Source organism: Haliaeetus albicilla, chromosome 5 (genome assembly GCF_947461875.1).
Source record: "Haliaeetus albicilla chromosome 5, bHalAlb1.1, whole genome shotgun sequence".
Lineage (NCBI taxonomy): Eukaryota > Metazoa > Chordata > Aves > Accipitriformes > Accipitridae > Haliaeetus > Haliaeetus albicilla.
This window is the reverse complement of record NC_091487.1, coordinates 39987837-40009228: the sequence shown is the minus strand read 5'-3', so window position 1 is coordinate 40009228 and position 21392 is coordinate 39987837. Positions and strand designations below refer to the sequence as shown.

The window sequence follows — 21392 nt, the reverse complement described above, 5'->3', positions numbered from 1 at the left end:
AAAACAACATGCAAAAGTAAATCAACAAACATAGTGAAAATACTCCAAGACCATCACTTAAAATGCTGACAACAACAAATACACACAAAATGACAAGAGAAAGATGCTGGGGTAATAAAAGAGAACCATTTCCAAAAATGCAAGGCATTAAGTGCTACAGCTAGAATAGCATAATCTTACCCTCTAGCTGAACCTTCCCTTTTTATCTCTGTATTCTAAATTTGCACTGGTTGCTTTGCTAAAAATATACTTTGAAGTTGTCATAGCTATTGGTCCTGGCTCATCTTTTTTCTGCCTCTGAGAACAGCTAAAGTAATAGATCACTGTAATTAGACTTTTATGGGTGCAAGAGACAGTTTGTTTCAGTTACAAACAGGAACAGAGAAAAGATGAGCCAGAGAGGAAAGAAAACTAAATAAATTTAAATAAGACAACTGCTTCTGAATATGGAGAAAACTACAAAAAAAAAAAAAAAGAGGAAAAAGATAGCTATAGGCTTATCAGCAAAATCTCTAACTACAAAGAAGGATACAATACACAAGAGCCAAGGCCACCTTTACACTAGGGCAAAGGCCACCTTTTCCAAGACCAGAAAGACAGATTCATGTGTGTAAAATGCAAACAAATTATTCTGTGCTTGCATTATTTGAATTGAAAGATTTAAGGCATATAGGATATATAAGAAAATATATCATACATACATCTCTCTCTTTTTAATATACATAAGATATGTTCTAAGAATTTATCTTCTATATTAGGCTGAACAATACAGCCAGGAAAAACATAAAGGTTATTTTTTCATCCTCACTACTTCATGTAGGCATGGGGTGGGTGGGTGGGTGGGTGTGTATATATAAGTATGTATTTATATATCTAAAAAAAGAAACAAGAAAATAGTTATTTGAGGGTCTATCTACCTACCAATTTACATATATTCCCCTATTGTAACTTTGCACACCACCTACTAATCTGAATCTTTAACCTCAGCGAAGTCTTAACTGTTACTACAAGACAAATGATGGAAAGAAACAACAAACCACAAAGTGTCCAAAAGCCCTTCCTGAAGGTGGATCACCTCCACCTCATTCTAAAAACATGTTCCTGTCACTTGTATGACAGCTTTATTTGTGTCTAAACAACAACACAAGTCAGCTTCTGAAGTCCTCTGGGCACTAACTTTCTGCAAGTTTACACTACTGCCTTAGACCATTAATCATTCATACACATCTAACAGATGAGGAAATGAAACCCACAGTCCCCAGCTTTACCACAAGGTTCCCCTAACAGCTACATTTAAGGTCAGTGGCATTAGCTTTGTTCAAGGACACCAACACGTGTCACACTTCAGCACTACAAATTGTGTGCTATTGCATGAATAAAGCATGTTTGCAGGTATTTTAAATAGTCCCTATTCAAGGTAATTTGAAGAAGGTACAAATGTAAAGGTAGAAAGGCTTCTTGGCTCATTGTGTCTCCTTCTCTACTTTTGCAAGAAACCATGTTAAACAGGCCTCTTCAAAAAAAGTGCCTACACCCATCCTAAAACCAGCTGGCTCCCTTGACTGCACTACTCCATTCAGCGGCTGCTCCAGAACTCCACCTTCCCGAGAATTAGTAACCACCTCCTAATTCTCTGATTGCATTTATTCATCAGAAATTTGTAAAAATTTGTGTGCACACCAGTACTATCCTCAGCTTAGTAAGGTCTTCTCCCTGCCTGACATTTATTCCTTATAGCACTCTTGCAGAGTAATTACATCTCTCCTACCTCATTTTATTTTGTTCAGCTAAATAAACCACTTGTTCCTAGTCCATCCTGTGTAATCAGGTCATGTTTTCTGAAGACCTAGATGAGGCAGTATCACTGGCCCTTTGCTTAATACTATTGACACCTATCACTCACCTGGAAATATTTCTCCAAGACACTCTGGGATTATATTTGTGGTTTTCATTGCCGTTGCACAATACTGCATCATGACTGTCCTATGACTTACCAGCATACTCAGGTCTCTCTTTTCTGCTGCTCCTACCCAACAGATCTGTTGTACACAGCCATCCCCCCTATACAGCCCCTCTCTCTGTAGGACTAAATTTAATGCCACTACTGTGATTTCTTTCCCCAAGATTTTGCTATACAAGGTACAGAAGGGAGAATTATTGAACATTACACCTGTTATTACAGGAAACGCCAAGAGGGAATCTCCTAGTTAAAAACCATCCAGCTCTGCCTTCACTGCAGCCACAATTTAACAGGTGGCCCATCTTGCAAACAGGCATTTCACCCTCTCTATGCAAAACCCTATGCAAAGTTGTTGACACAGTAAATCAGTTGGATAAAGAAATTAGCAGAGTTTCAAGAAATGGTCAACTTTTGTTTACAGACAAGGCACATGAGTATTTGCAGTGATAAATTAACTGAAACCTCCTTTTCAACATGCAATACAGAAGTGCAAAGTTAAAGCTGCCCTACTGCCTAACCTGTATGTTAACACGTCTTGGTAACAAGATTGGGTTTAAATTTATTTTCTAATATTAACAATGCTAGTTTGGGGGTCACTTATCAAAAACTGTGCATGTTTCAATTCCTGAAGTACTGATATATACTCTCAAATTCAATCCTAGTTTAATCTTGGGTCACTGCTTTTAGGCTGGAAACAGAGTAAAAATCAGGAAATGTCAAGAGCAAGATGGCTTCAAATGCCATAAAGTCATCTCTAACAACAGTACAGAAAAATCTTTGGGTAAAATTTGAAGACTACAGGTCTGCAGTGTAATCAACTCATGCATTATCATCATAATCTTATGTTAAAGAACCAGTTACAAAACAGAATCAATTGCGTGAGACTCTCAGATTTCACAAACAAAAATAAGGTTCAAGGCCTTTGCATGCAGCAGAATCCTAAAATATAACTCAAGAGACAAATAAAAGTAATGCCAAAAGCATTCAACAGTTTAAATGCATTTTAGGTTCTGCTGGCTCTCACTAGAACAGCATAAAGCCTTGAAAGGGTTAGGAAACCTCAAAAAAGGTGCAGACTGCTTTCATTTAATAAAGTGTAAAAGTTGTATGCATGAAATCCATCTCATTTTAACATGCTGCAGCTTTTTTTTTTTTCTTTGCAACAAGTTACCATTTTGACTATACTCTTATGGGTTTTGTCTGGTTTTGGTTGCTCAGTGTCCTATTGAGATAGTTTTTCATGTGCTATCTAGCACAACTTAAGAGCAAACAATTAGCAGTCTTGGTCTTCTGACTAGCTCCCAATACCAGCATTGGTTTTTTTTAATCTGAACAGCTAATTTTAACAACAGCCTCTTCTCCCACCTTTCTGCTTCATGGTTCATACATTTTTTGCATACATACATCTGTGTTCACAACTGCTTGTTCTCCCATCTCCCACCCTATCACCACGTTGGACCAGGTCTGACAGCAACACTCCAGCTATTTACCATGACTGGACAAAAGCTGCTAAAGTAAGGTTGCAGGGGTTTTATGTTGGGGTTTGTTTGGGTTTTTTTTAAATTATTACAATTCAGATCTTAAACCAGCATTTAAAAAGAGGGTAGGGCTGCCAAGTACTGAAGGTAGCAAACATGTCAGATTTTTCTGAAAGCATCTTGTGGCAGCTGCAAGTTTGTATTACATTTACTTAGAACAGTAATTGCCTTTGGAAATTAGATTTTCCTGCTTGTTCAAAAGATTTACGATGAGTAACCATAAAAATTCAAAGTTTAACTCACTAAGTACCAATGTTAGCAAGCAGATATAGATGCGTCTGGCAAAATTAAGCAAAGATGGAAATGTACCATCAGATAATCCAGGTCATTTCTTTGATGATACCCTTCGATATCACTCAGAGCATGCACTCGCACACTGATTCTAAACATTTCTAACAGTACAGCTTGTGAACTCTTCCCCACCCTTAGCGATCTGTCTCAGGAACAAGTATGCCTTGCTACCCAATCTAGATTTTAGTTTCTGTGTTTTCATCCTTCTTGTTATATTCCCCGGGTACTTCTAAACAATTCTTCCTTACTGGTATTTTCAGTTCTTATTTAGACAAGCCCTAAATATTTAAATTTTTCTCTTCTTCCAGTGACATGCCAGTTTTCTACCCTCCTTTCTGTAAGAAGATTTGATTTGCCAAATTATTTTGGTAATAGGTCATCTAATAGATCTGGTGCCAGAAAGTGTCCATGAACCATTTGTCTTTCGATATGGTCTGCAGAAGGTGAACTTTTAGACCTGGGTTATTGGAACTATGAGCCAAAGGGCCCCTGTGACGTAGTAACCAGCACCTGGAAGCCAGAACAGCTGATCAAGGGTGGCTGGATTTCAAGGGAATGTGACAGGCATTCAAAATCAATTGGTACTTTCTGCTACTGTTTGCTTGGAGTGTGTTTTTCTCCTCTCACTGGCTTTTTACTGCATTTTTTTCCTTCCATGCTGCAGCACCCACACAACGCTCACAGACTGAAGTGTGGACTGGGATGTCACTCACTTCCCCAGAAGGCCTTCTGTATTGACATTACCTGCTCCCATGAAAAGGAGGGTAGCATGTTTCAAACACTCTTTTTAAGCACCGCATACCACTCTTCCAGTAGTAATCCCAACAAAAAAATACATCAGCATCTTCTCCAGATGTGGCCAGACCCACTAAAGAAAACATGGTTCCTATGTTTTACTCACAGAGCAGTACTTAAATGGCAACACAATTTCTGCAGTGCCCTTAAGTTTTCCATTGCATATAACTATGCCACACAAGATAAATGACAGCACATTCTTACTGCGGCACTGCTCATAGCCCTATACCCAGCCCAGGGCTAAGTACTGAGACATACAGAGAGATGAGAGGAAGCACAAATCCTAGGAGTGGGATGCAGCTTGCTTAATTATACGTGTCTACCATACGACATAAGTTCCTGACACCTAGATGTCAAGGCACCCATGATAGTCAATGGAGACCTGGTCAATACAGCTCACGTAGTTTAGGGTACAATCCATTTTAACAAGTACAGGGTGAGGCAAATCACACCCTAAACACTACTCACCCGAATGAGTGCATCTGCACTAAATTCACACACAGATGTCTTCCAGAACAGTAGGGCAGCTCTGAGCACTTTGGATTAAAAAAATAACATGCCTCACAATTTGAAAAATATCAGCCCCCAAAAGTTTAACCCCGAAGGTAGAAGAAAATAAGACCTATCTCATTGAGACCATCTGCTATAGCAATCAAAGCGCAATCAAAGCAGTTAGAATCCATTTGCTTGCAGGAGTCCATAGAGAATATCACAAACTAATTGGAGTAAAAATAAATTAGTTTATTTTGTTCTGCATGGCCAAAATCCATCCCACTTAGTTTTACCTAAGTAAAGAGAACAGCCTGTTCTAGGCTTTTCTCCATAAACAAAACAGACAGAGGTTGCTCCAAAGAGATGCTCAGTACCACCTAAGATCCGATTTGTCCTTTAGATGCGTGTATCTCTCACTAGCAATTATAAAGAAAACCAGGCTACCACAGCCACCCTCTTGGATTATGAACTTTAAATAGACCTCAGTAAGTCTCAGTAAAGAAAGCATGAACAATTTGGGGTTGTACTTGTAGGGCTTTCCTCCCTCAAAACCCACAAACGCAACAGTTATGACAAGCAACAAATTAATTGACATAGCAGGAATTACTGTAGTCCAATTATTGAGGCCCACCCTTATTTCTTCTTCCTTAGGGAGATCAACAATTGCATCTCAGGATCCCTGCTGTGAGAAGCAAACCTTCTCATTTACTGTGACACAACACCAACCCTGAACTGTACTGTATGCTGGCAGATTGTGTTCTGTATTTCAGAGAGTCCAGTGCAGTGTTTTTCTCATTCATTACTGGCAATCAAGCCATTTGAAAGGAAATGAGAGATGAAGAGCTAAACACTCATTTGGAGAGAGGAGAGATAATCAAGAAAATAAAAGTCTTGTCTCAGATTTTGCATAAGATTTCTCAACACTAAGGAACATATAATTGATGTGCAATACATATAACTAATATCAAACAGTAAATTAGATTTAGAAAGTCAATCACCAATGGAAATTAACTTTGAAGAATAGGTAATATTAACCCTATTCATAAAAGCAACAAAAAAACTCAACAAAAAAAGCCGACAGACGTGTTAGCTTAATATTGACAATACAGTATTACTGAACAATGCATGGGGCATATTATTCTAAAAGATAACTATGTATTTTGACAGATGACTGTATTATGAAGGGCTGATAATACTGACATCTGTGGAACAGCAGTAAGGAGAAATGAATCAAATGGTATGAGTACGTTCACCGTTGATACCGCAGAACCTGCAAGGCTTATTCTACAGTGACAATAATGAAACACTAAAAGGCAAAGAAATGGAGAAGTCCTTAAGTAGAAATGCCATGAGATGAATAGAAAGTGAGGCACATTCAAATAAAACATCATGTTTTCAAGAATAGGTAAGTGAATTCTCTGCAGAGTTGCAGATTTAATGCCCTAATTCTAGATCACGCAACCAGAAACTTCTTTCATATCCTGTATCTGCCTCAACCTGCTGGGGTGTTGGACCTCTCAGCAAACAGGTTCTAAAAAGATAATCTGGCTAACTGACTAGTACTACTTCCAAATTAGCAGCTGAAGTGTGTTCATAACACATTCAAAACAAACAAGCCTACACATTACCCAGAAAATTTTCTCATGTTAACAATTCCAGATTCCAAACCAAATATGCAACAACTAAATCAGAATTACGGTTATCAAAAAGTAACACTTTAAACAACTTATGCTCTGTAAGAAACCTAAATTATTTTCTCAGCCTATGAAAGTCATCGAGATTGCACTCATGCAAGTAGAAAACAGTACCATGTACACCCAACACATTTTAGTTATAGCTATTGTGTAAGGGGTAAAAATGAGTGAAAATACGAATTTTACCCAGGATTGTACTACACAAGGAAACTTGATTTGAGCTAGAGTTGTAGCTCTCCAGTTAACAGAATGGCAGCTTATTTGAGCCATGCAAGAAATTTTGGTTTTGTCAGAACCATACAGCACTTTCGCATGCTACATAAGAAATATTCTGCAGGCTAAATAAAATGTATTTACATGATTTCATTAAATTACAAAAAGACTCAGTTTCATAGATAACAGATACACCTACCCCAGAGTAAAACAATGCCTTAGCAAATGGGTCAATAGATTGCTTTCCTTCATCTATTATACTACCTCCAAAGTACTTCAGAATAGGACATTTTTATCATGGTGAAAGAATGTTCTTTGACATCACGCATTGCTGTTATTTTACCGTCGTCTAATTCATTTTTCAGTAGCACTTGAGAGGTTTCTCTTTTTTAATCTAAGCAATGCAATGGGAAGCAATAGCTACCTGCAAAGATTCAAACCGTAAATTATGCAACAAAAAACACAATATGAAAATAGAAGAAAATGTACTAAAAGATTGTTGTATGCCAGCTGCTTTATGCTTAGTGTGATAAAACTTGGAAGGTATGTACAATTATTTTAGCTACTTAGTAAACTTGAACAATTAGCTAAAGTCACATCACAACTATTCAAAAGAAGTTACAAGTTTCAAGTTGTCATCAAATATTTTATAATAACAAGCTTATAAATGCTTCCACTGGACAGATAAGTCTTCCAAGCTCTCAAATGCTATAGTTTTAAATACCTACTTTCTTGAAAACTATTTCAGCTATGCATCCAAGCAGCCTGAAACATGTCTTTGACTTCAAAAGGGGCACGGGATCCTTTTACAAGCCAACCACATAAGAAGAGACTTTTGCGAACAGCCCCAAATCCTTACCTTTCTGTAGACTATCATATTTGGAGAACTCTCCTCTGGGTCAGCGGTTTCCACATTACTTGGATCAGCAGGCGCTTGGGCCATGTTTGCCTCTCGTCGTTCAGACTGCAAGGACAGGAGCAAAAGTCAGCGTCACTCCAGGCTGCAGGGGAGCACGGCAAGGACACGCGACTACCTACAAGGCAGACAGATGAGGATGATACAGAGGGAACCATGCTCCAGACTTCACCCAGTGCAGGATTTTATCACACCGTGTCAGACAGTTAAATGCTTTGAACTGATTTGTCTAAAGCACAGCGCCCCAAGAGCGAGGGCCGCCAAGCCACATACAGCTGTGGTTTGGGTCATCACACACACATTTCTTCCCCAGTTCTGATCTTTCACCATAAGCCCCCGTTCGATAAAAGACCAATTAATACTTCACACGCTTCCTTTCCTTGCTATAAAGCACAAACGGCTTAGACTTTTCTAGGAGCGTCTGAGGCACGCGCAAACAAAAAGCCAAGGAGGATAAAAGCTTGCCACGAGACAGAGTGACGCCCCGCTGGAACCGGTAGGTGCAGCAGCCGGTTGTCAGGCACACTGACGGTTGTCGCCTGCGGACGCTCGGAGCTGCCTCCGGCTCTCCCCAACCCCGGGGCAGCAGCTGGGAACTGGGGAGGCATAGCTGCTCGCTCAGAGTAAGCAGCTTCCCTCACCTCTTCTCGTGATACGGCCAGGAAGAGGCAGCAGGGCACAGGCAAACAACCACGCATAATGATCCTTAACCTCAACTATCTTCTAGAAGAACAGAAGAGCTGCCTTATCTCCTCCAAGTCGTGCCAGGCTCGAGGCAAAAACACCAAGTAAAAAAAAAAAAAAAGGGCACTTTAAATTCTAACTCAAATGCTACATTTTAAATTTTTCTTCTACCAGCAGGTTTGACAAGTTACATCTTAAATTAAATGCTGCTGTAGAGCCATGTGGTGACCTTTCTTAGCCTAAGAAGTAACATTGCCTCTATAGACGCTGACATTAAAGTTGTTTGACAAACTCAATTTCTTTAACGTTGAAAGTACTGAAGTTTCCCATCTCAATGTATTTTATTAAAAACTGAGACAAAAAAGTTTGTATGTTCACACATGCATAATCTACACATTCATTTCTAAACCACAGTTCACCACTAAACTGTCTCCCTTATTTAAGGAAGGAGATACTTTCCTAGTCCTTTCTCTACCCATTTTTCACATTCCCACAGGCAACAAAGTGGCCCAGCATATAATATACATGCATAGCATACAATTATATGTATAACACAGCCCCAAGCCATTCTAGCTGTCAGTTACCAGCTCCCAAGGACAAGTGCCAGAATTGGACAACCTCAGCCCACATCCCAGCTCTGTCCTGACTCAGTAGTGAAAAAGCTATTGCTGTAACAAGGCATCCTCCACTGGAGCCAGAAGCAGCTGAGGTAGCCCCTTAAGCAAGAGGTAATAGAGACCAGGGTTAAATAATCTACATCAATCCAGATTCCTTCATTTCTTTATTTTATAAAGTATGCATGCACACGCACGACTGTGGGCACAAATGCATCTGTAGATGCACGTCCCAATTTTGAAGCTCAGTAATACAGTTCTAACTCAAATTAAACAATATACGTATCACCTTTCAAAGGCACGTTCAGACCAATTTAGACACTATTTTATATTTAAAGGACATAAATGTATTTTAACTCTTACTAAACTCTCATGTCTTCCTAGAAGCCCAAACACTGCACTGTTGTGCCAGGTCATGAGCTAAAATGGAAATGGAATAAATTCTCCAAGCAAAATTATTAGACTCAAAAAAAAATTAAACAGCACAAATGGTGAAGGGTAAAGCATTTTAAAATTATAGCACTTCAAATGATTTACGCTAATGTGCATTTTCGCAGCACTTTAGTCATGATTTCAAGGCACTGAAGAATTAGGCTCTAGGTATCATCACTCAATTGAACACAGCAAGAACTAGGCAGAGATTTTACGTATCTTTCTGAAGACAATTACAAAGCTGAATTGAAAGTGTATGTCAAGTCACCCAAGTTTCAGCTCCACCTGCAGTATATCAAGACCACATTCATCACTTAATTATATCTGAGATTACATATGCATACTTTAAAAAAAACAATTGCAATTAACTTTTAATTGAGCAATGCTCCTTTAAAGAAATTTCCAATTTCTAATCCAAAAGCCTTCTGCAGCATTACTTAGCTGTGCTTCACTCATTGCATTATTCACTTTGAACGTCCACTGTCCTGGTTTCAGCTGGGATAGAGTTAACGGTGTTCCTAGTAGCTGGTCCAGTGCTGTGTTTTGAGTTCAGTATGTGAAGAATGTTGATAACACTGATGTTTTCAGTTGTTGCTCAGTAGTGTTTAGACTATAGTCAAGGATTTTTCAGCTTCTCATGCCCAGCCAGGGCACCTGACCCAAACTGGCCAACAGTGTATTCCATACCATGGGATGTCCCATCTAGTTTAGGATTCGCCGCTCGGGGACTGGCTGGGTGTCGGTCGGCGGGTGGTGAGCAATTGCCCTGCGCATCATTTGTACATTTCAATCCTTTTATTACTACGGTTGTCATTTTATTAGTGTTATCATTATCATTATTAGTTTCTTCTTTTCTGTTCTATGAAACTGTTCTTATCTCAACCCAGGAGTTTTACTTCTTTTCCCGATTTTCTCCCCCATCCCACTGGATGGGGGGGAGTGAGTGAGCGGCTGCGTGGTGCTTAGTTGCTGGCTGGGGTTAAACCACGACATCCACATTTACAAATTCTGTTGTTCTTGTTATACTGTCAGCTCACTTGATCTTTTCTGATACTTCAGGATTCTCCGCCATAGCACATCTTGAAGCTTTTCGTCTACTCCGGTGCAACAAGACAAAAACATCTTGCACAATATGCAGTAGTGGCTGTCACGCTGTTCACTGTGACATCGAGGGAGCCACCAACTGCCTCTGAAGATCTACGAAAGTTAATCGATACAAACCAACCTGTTGTTGGAAGACAGAAATTTGCAAAAGTGCTTCCGACTGGTGCCCAGCATCTCCTGCTGGGTTTCAGTCAGGAGCAGGGCCACCTTTGCAGGAGTGACAGCAGGATGGATGTCGCAGGGGACAAGGCTTGAGACAAGGTGACAAGGTAGGACTGAGGTGCACCCCGGAGCAGAGACAAGAGCGGGCATCCCCTCGAAGCAGCCTGGGCACTGCTGGTGCAGGGATGATCCTTAGTGGGGGCCCTGGACCAGGTGTCCCCCAGGGCCCTTGAGGAATTGTCAAGGCTCTGACCATCGCCCAAGTTTATTCTCTTTCTTTTAGACTGCTTTTTTTTTTTAAAAACACAAAATCCTTTCTTAGATGGTATTCTTATTCTAGAGGCAAAAAAAGACTACAGGGAAAATAAGACAGTGATACGACATGGGCATGCTCTTGGCTCTTCAAGGTGAAAGCAGGGCAATGCTGGGTCCCCATGGATCCCGTTACACCTCTCCTTTTTAACATATGGGACTTGAGCGGAGCTCAGCACCCAGCGATGTAGGACTGCTTCCCTGCACTCCTGACATGCTAAAGCCTGGTTTCAAGCCAATTCACAAACAGGGCGTTCTCACTAGCCTGAGGATTGCGGCACTGACTTAACACGCAATGAACACAGACAAACCACTGGCTACATAGCAGCAACACCTCTGACAGAGGAGCAAAATCGGCATAGCCCCAAGGGAGCACCGCTTCGTCTCTGCCTGGGGGACAGACCACCAGCGAGAAGGGCAGAGAGCCCAGAGACACGGCTCCAGCGACGCAGGCTACCTGCTGCAAATACGAGTGAGACTGCTCACGTTCAAAGTACAGGTTTTTTACCCTACTACTATGTTAAGGTGCTGCATTTGCAACCCTTCAATTAAAATAATTGTGTGTGAAAGTCCACATCTGACTTGCATAGTCCTCTGTTAAAAAACAAACCAACAAAACCCCATAGCCTGGCATGAAAGAATTGCAGGACTAATTTTTCAAGGGATCCTATTGAAATGTATTCTTTCTACACAATTTTGTTCCTCACTACCAGCTCAGTCTACTCAAGATGCAAGCAGAAAGTCAACCCTACGTCACTACACAGGTTAAACACAGAGTCTGCTCTCTGAACCTTTCTGTAAGCACGTTTGCAATGCATCAGCCAGAAAAGAATCCAGCTTGGCCTTATACAGACATTTTAGCTACACAGGGCTGAGAAGGGTGAAAACAAACATTTTATTTAGGTTTTAAAAAAATTAAAAGTACTCATGCACAGCCTCCAGTTAAGAGCCCCAGCAGTTACTACCTGAAGAGTACTGTCAGCTCCTTACTACTACAGGCAGTTTACTACTTTACCAGTGGCTAACTCATACCAGACTGCATTCACACACCAGCAATCTAAATCCAAATGCATATCTTCAAAAACCAAACGGTCCCTCAATTCCAACTTTCAGGTTCAAAAGATGCTGTTTTCCCACAGCTGTTTTTCTGACAATAGCCATGCTTGCAGTAACCCAGACTCCTCAGCAGCAAAAGTGATAAAAATTGAAACCATTTGCACTGTTCTCTCACTCTGCCACACACAAGGAGCAAATCAGCAGTCTTCAAGTTCTTGTTTATAGATAAGATGGCCTATTAAGCCTTTAAAAAAATACTCCCAAAAATATGCTAAAAAGAGAAGATGCATTTGCCTCTCGTTGATTTTTTTTCCTTTTTATATTTTATTTTTTATTATAGAACAGTTCTGCTTTTTCCTGAGAAACATAACCACACTGGACTAGATAGGCAGCCGCTAACAAAATGCACTGAATCATGGTAAAAGTTTTATCTCTCTCTTATCTGATCAGGCTCCTCAAACTCTCCCAAAACCCAGAAGCTGCAAAGAGATATGGCTCCTGTACGTTACAAAAGGATCAGTGAACTCCTTCAAATTGGAATAACCAATTAAAAAAATGCTCCAAAACTCAAGAAAACCAATTTTTTTTCCACAGCTCACCTCTTCACAGTTTGATACAGAAGTTTAATAATAAAATTTCAAAGACAATAACCTTTACATTTTTGTCCATAAATACTGTAAGTAGTTAATCTCGGTGTACAGGTAAATTCAACGAGATCCTCAGTGTTCTCAAATACCTTGATTACTGTAAGTAAAGACTATTGTAAACAAGACTGCTGTAAGAAAACTGTTATAGGCACAAAACCCCATGAGCTTCATAGAAATTACCCCAATCTAAGAGTCCTTATAGACTCTGGGTTTTATAGGTAATAGGGAAAGAAAGAAGTACAAAGTTAGAAGAAATTCTGCAAAACAAACTATTTCTTGAAAACATCACCTGGATTTAACAACCCAATACAAGGTCATATTTGAACTCTTATCCTGCATTTTAATAAATAAGTTGTCAACTTAATAAGCAAAATTCACAGTGCAAAACATTTCTTGCATATCTGAGATAAAATGAGATAGTTTGTTGTAATAAGCAAAAATTTAATCCCAGAAAACAGAATCTACTACATGAATCCCCATGTAGATATCTATCAGCCCCACTCAGCTGAAATACAATTTTAGGTGACAGTAAGTGGAAATTACCTTTATGCTATGTAATTAATATATTTCAAGGGCAGCTTATATTTGACATGTAGTGCTAAAGTCAAATCATGAGAGATTTAGAGCTTTAGCACACAATCATAGAGTAAAATATAATTTCATGTCATTAATACCTAGTTAATTTTTTTCTAATTAGTGAAATACATCTAGACTACATGCCTTCTCACGTGCCTGAGAAATCATATAACCACGTGCCTTGCTGAACTGATAATCACCTAATAGAAAAAAATCCCTACCTGGTCTGCTAGAATATTTAGATCGAATAGATCATGTTATTAAGGTGACAGGAGGGAAGAGACAGGGAAAAAAAAATAAAAATCAGTTACTCTGAATTCAATTAGTCCCCATTAATATTAAGTTGACGTTTCATATCCATTACAAAAGTCTCTCCAGAATTGCACTGGCAAGAAAGAAACTTACTTTCATGTTCCTGTCCTGGTTAACTATTACTTCATTAAACTAGGACTTGGGCATGACAAGTAAGGTGTGTATACTAGAGGACAACATACAGTGTTATTGTAGAAGTCATCCCACTTACCAAGGCGAATATATCAACCAGAGCATCCCCAGATCCAGCTTGGACCATACTCTGCTTTTAACTGGTATAGCTCAGTCATAGCACTGCACAATTCACCTCTACTCTTCCTTCAGAAGTAAACCTGCATGACCAGTGAAATAACTTTCCAAAGACGAACTGACACAACGTCCACGTGAATCAGGCAACACCCAGGAAGACTGGAGCTGAGATCAAAACTCCACCATCTCCTCCAGTACCCTTACTGGTGAGGAGGGGGCAATGCTGGTGTTACACATGGCACTGCTGACCACCGCACTCGGCGGAACAAGACTCTGCAACCATGTTCCTCTCCCGAACCAGACGAGGAGGACGTAAGGGCTAGTGAAAGAGGGGCTGGGCATCCCCAGGCAGGGAGCCACGCCACAGCCAGCACTGACAGACCGAAGGGCCTCGTACCACTCCGGATACCGTGGCACTGCTGCCCTGCGTGGAGGAGCAGCAGCCTGCTTTTGATCAGTGAAGTCCAGCTCCCAAAGCGTCTAAAAACCCTTCCGATGACCGTTTTGGACATCAAAGTGTAACTGAAGTTACTCTGAAAATACTTTCCCAGTGGAAGATCATCCCAGACCTTCTGCCTCTCCTTGCAAGTGCTGAGGACTGCAGTACTATCAAAAATATTCACTCTGTTGCCTTTTTTAAAGAACAAAGTATAAACACTTCCAGCAACTGCACTTAATGTTCAGATTTTTGCCAAATGAATTCCTCTTTGTTTGTGAGAAAGCAGTTTTGTTTATACTGGGAGAATTAATGGATTCTAAACGACCCCATTCCTCCTCTTTCTGAGGTACCAGCTCACAGGGAGCCCCGTGCTGAATTACTGGAGCTCAACACCTCTCTCGCTCTGCAACCAGCAGGACGAAAGACAGGCGCACATCAAGGCATGGAAACAGCAGAGACTCTTCTGCCTCACCCTCCCAGAGCAGGAAGAAAGGACCCAACTCTGGGACTCTCCCTTTTTCTTCTCTTTAGGGAAACTGGGATGCTGATGAAGACTGGGATTTCCAAGTTCTGCTACTCTTACAGACATTTCCTAAAGGTGCAGTCCCCTTCCATACATGTAATTAAGCGCCTCCTGTGAAAAACTGGCCTCAAAATATCCTACAGGTATGTCTACACTTCCGCACAGTACTAGGGCAGGGAGCAAGCTCTAGGCTCCTGATCACCCACACTGCTTAATTGCTAGTTTGCTCCCAGGTTCTCTTTTGTAGATCACCAAACCAGTGTGTGGACATAGGTCTGGGAACACAGCTCTCCCCCATCACCACTTGCTCCCAAGAGTCAGCATGGATGACCCCACTTGGCTTCCTGCAGATAGACACAGTCTAGAAGTTTAAACTCACTGCGTAATCTAATGTGAGCAGCTAGTTTCTGCAGGTACTCGTCTCCAATCGCTTGCTGTTCCCAATTACATACGTCCTTTAATAAAACAAGTAAATATTCATGGTGTGGTGGTCTAAGTAGAACATTGCTAACCAGGGATCACCAAGGCCTTGTACCACCCCCCAGAAAGGGTGCTCTCTGTGGGCTTGAGCAATTTTCTCTCCATCTGTGACAACTGTGTTAATACTAACCCTGTCACATAACTATGTAACAGATGACGTCAAGGATGGACAGTTCCAGTTGTTCCAGTCATGTTAGCCACGGGTGACCTGTCTCAGCCACCTGGCAGATGATCAGGCTGCTTCTTGATAAACCATGGAAGTTGATTACTTTCCTCCCCTTTTCCCAGGGAGCCACACCCCATTTTGATTCTATAGATTTCTAAATCCGCAGATATTTGTAGCTATTTTAGAATGCTGAAAATACTGTCTGCAAATGGATGTTACATCCAGGAAACCTAGGGGTGGAAGACAAGATAAAGTAACTTTCTTAGCATCTGACACTGACTAGGTCTTGAGTTCCCTGATGCCTAATTAGAGGCATTCTCTCTTTTTTTTTTTTTTTTTTTTTTAATAGAGAAATACACACTACCTGTTTTCTGGTCTGTCCACCCAAGATGTGCTGGAAGCATTGCAGACTTAAAAGGAAGACCTTTCCCACTTTCAGAGTTTTCAATCTATTATCTGACAGATAAACAAGGAGAGCAAGACAACCAAAAGGAAAAATGGAATGGGGATGGGTGGTAGAGAATATTGACACATGAATTGCTTATTAACAAGGCAAATTTTTCCCTTTATGAAATCAATTGTTAAAATGGGCACTTGCATACCAAATTTACTTTTAATGGACCACAATGATGTAATACCCAGGAAGAAACTGCCTCCAGTACATCCATCCTTCTTCCAAAGAATTCAGAACAAAATGCAGTATCCACCTGTAATCAGTCTACCTTCCAATAAAATAATACTGCTGTGAGGACAAGGGCTTTTGGAAAGGCTCTGAGCCAACACGCCGTTACCAAGGATAGCTACAGAGAATGTAACAGCAAATATATGCTGAACATTTAACTGAAACAAGAGTCAGTGCTATACAAATTTAGAAATGCAAAGAGATAGATATAGCCCAACTTTGAACTTAATCTGAATTGGTGATCCCAAACTACTGCAGTATTTATAAAGTACTATCAGTCTGCAAGGAGCAGTTGCAAAGGAGAGAGCTGAAGCTGTATTTTGTTGTTTTGCAACAATGCCAACCTATTGGCCAGATTCATTCCCTGTGGAAAATGAGTAACTGCACTGATAATACAAAGCTTGAGGGTAGACTTCTAATCCCTTCACCAGTATAAATTCTTCTTTGAAAAATCATCTTCCTTGGATCGGTTCAGGTGTGCTAAAAGCATCCTGTCTATGAAGTTGGTCCATCAAATACACCATCTCTGAAAGTGCCTTGTACTTTATACACCATAGAAAATACTAATTGCAACTACAGTAAGCTACTTCTGGGGGATTGACTGCATTTTCTATTTTATACTATATCCAATAGGGTGAAAACAACCGAGAAAAACTGATTCAAAGGGAAAACTGAATGAGAAGAAGCACAAACTAATGGATGCTCTAACACAGGCTGACAAGAAAATCAAAATATTAAAATAAAAAAAAATAGGCCCCAGTACCTGTTAGATTCCAAATTCAGAATTACTCCACCAAAATTCCCTGTTCCAAACAGAGCTTGCTAAAATAAAGCTCCCTTCAAGTAGTCTAATGCAAGTTGATATAACAACCAATCCACCCCTGCATTGATCAGTGACTGCACAATCTTATTTAAAACACCCCAAAGTGCTGAGAGTTCTTGCTGCTTGTTCATTCTCAAGAGGACGGAAAATTCCAAGTACCCTGCAATCAAATAAAATGGGAAATCTGCTACCCAAAAGCCCAGGTGCTTTTGAAGATGTGGCACCATACAATACCCCTGGTGCAAATGAACACAACTGGCTGCATTCTATGTACTTCAAGGACATGATGCAATATGCTATGATTTCACTGCCCTACTGTTTATCACAACACCACACAGCCTTTTCGTCCAAATCACTTCAGTAATTGCAATATAAAAAGCATCTAAGCTGCTGCTGAATTAGCTAGCTCCCACAGCAGTGGTTCATCTACCCTGAACTCCACAATGCCATAACTGGACACACAAATACCAATACATGCTATGTACATTACAAATACATTACTAATATACTTTACTACTACTATTGTTATACCATAACACTCCTATAAAGACAGTTCCTTTAACTGAGCTTATATGTGTCTGCCAGACTGCTGCTACTCTACTGAAGGCATAATCTAAAACTAGTTGCTCATCTGTGACCGAGGCTAATATTATTTTCTTTTACAAAATGATAAACTAAATCACAATTAAATTAAGTGACTTCCCACATTCACATAATGGATGTCAGAGCAATAAATTGAACACATAAGCGCTGACCTTCAAACCATTAGTTATCATTTGCTCAACACACATCCCGATAACATAGTAGGTCTGTAGTAATCAATCTGAGGGGCTTTCAACTACCCTGTGAACCTGTCACCACTGATGCCAGGTTCTATAAGCACAGTGAAAAAGATGAAATATTGTCCCTTTCCACTGGGATGATGTTTGTAACGTGTAATTGAAGATTCCTGGCAAAAATACAGCACTAATTCCTCTTCACTGCCTAACTACCTCATGGTCCCCATCACCCCCATGTAGGCACAGTGCAGCACCTGTGCCTTATTCTGCTACTCCCGAGTCTAAGAAGAGAGCTGTTTCCAGCATGACAATGCAGAGCTCTTGGGACCCCAAAATGTCAGAACCTTATTGCTTACTGAAATTTTAATCTACCTCTCTTTCTCTCTCTCCACATTCTTTGCCACCAGCTACAGAGATGTTAAAAAATAGTATGAGATATGATGCAACACAAGTGGGTAGCAGCAATCTCTCTTGACTCCACAATCTTTCTAGAGCTTGACAACCAATGAGGAAAACACAAATTAGCTCCTCTTTCTTGCTCCTCTTCATAGATAAAGCACAACATCAGAAATTATCTCATTCCCGCCACCACAATATGCTATTACTCCAGCTGGAAACAGTAACTGAGATCATGGAAAAGTCTTTTCATGGTAAAATTTATATAGATTAAGAAAACACTGTGGATTCACTAACATTAATATCATCCTTTAAAAACTTTCAAAGTCACTATATCACTAAAGGAAAATTGTAATCAAACACAGTTTAGCACTCTCCATGATACATCTATAATTACCTTTTCAAGGGTATAAAGATACGCCAAATTTTTCAAAGTACTTCAGACTGTGTGCTCTCTAGCCACCCCTAAACCCTCATAAATCCACCACCACAACGCAAGCAGTGCTTTCACAGTAGCTACACAGAAAGTTAAGAGATGAAAGAATGGAGGCAGAAATTTGCAGAAAGAAGTTAAAAATGTAGGAATATAATAATTTACTTCAGAATATGAAGACAGATGTTCAACTATACATAAGTGCTTAAAGATGCAAACAAGGAATTCTCTAGCCTGAGGAAGTCAGATGTGTAGCTCCACTGGAACCAAGCGACCGACTCATCCAGATGCTTCCAAAAACCCAGGGTGGTGTCCATCACCACCTACAGGCACCTGAGTGTTTCCGAAATGTGCTTGGCCAGCACAGCTCTGGTCAGCTTTTCTCTCATATGCAGACAGAGCCTCAAGCATTCAGGGTTAAAAGTACTACTACACCTTCAGTAATAACACAGGGCCACGGTATCTCTCTTTACATCTCATTTGATACTTCAGACGGCACGGTGCTGTCTTACGCCACGTTGGTGACAGCAGTTCAAAGACTGACAAGAAGAAACACCCTTCCAAATCATCAACATAATATTCTTATTGTACCCAGGTTTTCTTTGTAATTATAATACTGTGGTATGAATTGACATAGATAATAATGCAGTCATGAAGAAGCTGAGAAGAGTCCCACGAAGAACAAGGAGCATTTCAGTTCTGATAACTACATGCAATATTTGTACCCTGAAACAGTCTAGCGCTGCTCGGTGGAGTGGACCTGTTTGTTCATACAGTCTCCCCTTTAGAGACCCTAGGTGTGCTTGCAGAAATGTGACTGAAGCTCTAGGTGATGAGCACACATGAGGCAACAACAAACCGTAAGGGCAAAAATGCACTCTTGCAGCATCGGGCGTGGTAAGAGCAGCTTGCCCTCATTCTGCTGCCACTTTACAACTGCAGGGTTTGACTTAGATATCAAAGGTATCTCCAGCCAGAGCCTCCAGGTTAGTTATCCCTCATTCTTGAAAAGCTGGAGACTCATATTGTTATTGAGGACAGCAAGAAGAACAACCGTCCCGCAACACCTTTGTATTTCCATTAGGAAGCCTAAGCCACGGCACTGCAAGATTCAGCAGTTTCACCACACACTAACATAGCATCCTAACGTACCATGTTAAGATGACACACTGCAGCTATTTTGTCTTCCTGCTACTCCACATACAGCAGCTTCTTTTCTTTCCCTGCCATCTGCTAGTTTGCTGCAGTCTGCTGGGACAGGACTGCTCTCTCCTTTTCTCCCCTTCTTGGCTGCTCGAAGGGACGACGACAGATCCTAGCATTTCCAGTCCATACACTCAGCTTTCCTCCAGCTGCCTCAGAAACATTAACCAACGCAGAGTTACTCCCGTGAATGAACAGTGCTCTGCTCACCTCTGCCGTACCAGTGTGCTCCACCAGAATTACATCCTAGATACTGAAACACCCTGTAAGTGGTTAGCAAGGAGGTAATTGCTGCTTTAAGAGGACACGCCTTTTCTTCTTATCTTTAGGTGTCATTGCTTAAAACAGGTATCTGCACAATCTGCATCCCAGGGACCATCAGAGAGAAATTAAGGCAAGCAGTGTTGACAATGACTATATGCAGCTTCTTATTATGCCCCTTCTTAGAAGAGAAGGGTTGTAAGAAGAAACCAGAAAAATCAGTCAGGTAGGTGAACAGCAATCTTCAGATATCTATTACTATAAACCTCAGTAGGAGATGTGCAGCAAATAACTATTTCTCCTTCTGATCACTACTACAGTTCAAAATGGAAAAAATAAGGGCTATCTGAACTCCACCACACTTGTAGCCAGTTAGGGAAGAAATTGGAATGTTTGCCATTAATTATTCTATTAGTCAGGTCATTAGAAAAAGGAACAGCTCATCTAAAAGAGTCAATATTGGTTGAGTCTAAACAGTTTTTTCAGCATTTAACACACGCATTCAAGCAATGAACACTATTATTCTGTGCTTGTAACCATATACCCCTAAGTCAATAACTGCTCTTCAACGTCTGACCTCTTTTTAAAGCAGATTTACAAGAAAGTACAGTGAAAGTGTTCCCAGTCAGCTGGTGAGAAAGTATTACGGATCATAACTGCACAGCAAACAATTGCTAGCTCTTCCAATCTGCAAGATCAGGATAAATCTGGCATTCAAAAAAAAAGAAAGAAAGAAATGGATGATAGCAAATATATACAACCTTCCGCTTCAGAATAAACCCAGATTGACCCTGGAGAATATTTACAATGATATCAAATGCCTTAAATCCCCAAAGCTTTGAACTACAGTTAACCTCTTTTCACTGTGTTCTTCAGTGAGCAATTACAAATAACGCTATACCTTTACAAAGCGCTTTTCACACTCACAGCTCCCAAAGCACTTCCCACAGAAACACACAAACACAAATGAAATGTAGCTTTCTTTGGGGTGGGAAGCCACCAATACACAGCGTAACGTGCCAACGCAAAGGTAAGTTTTACAGTACATCTCTATTTAACAAAGACAAATTTTCCTGCTTTCTGATCCCTACACGCTGGCAGTTAGCAAATAGAAAACAATCAAGAGCAATCATGCACATCCATAATCTTTAATTTCAGGG

At 40.4% G+C, this 21392-nt stretch overlaps 1 protein-coding gene across 3 annotated transcripts in view; it reads right to left on the bottom strand.

Annotated features, from left to right (window-relative positions):
* RGS6 (regulator of G protein signaling 6) overlaps window positions 1-21392 on the bottom strand; it is a 298899-nt gene that overhangs the window by 276086 nt on the left and 1421 nt on the right. For all 3 annotated transcript variants that reach the window (XM_069784286.1, XM_069784288.1, XM_069784287.1), the window contains exon 2: window positions 7843-7947. In XM_069784286.1, coding sequence (XP_069640387.1) covers window positions 7843-7926 — 84 coding nt within the window. In that variant the 5' untranslated portion in view covers window positions 7927-7947. The remainder of the gene's footprint in view (window positions 1-7842; window positions 7948-21392) is intronic.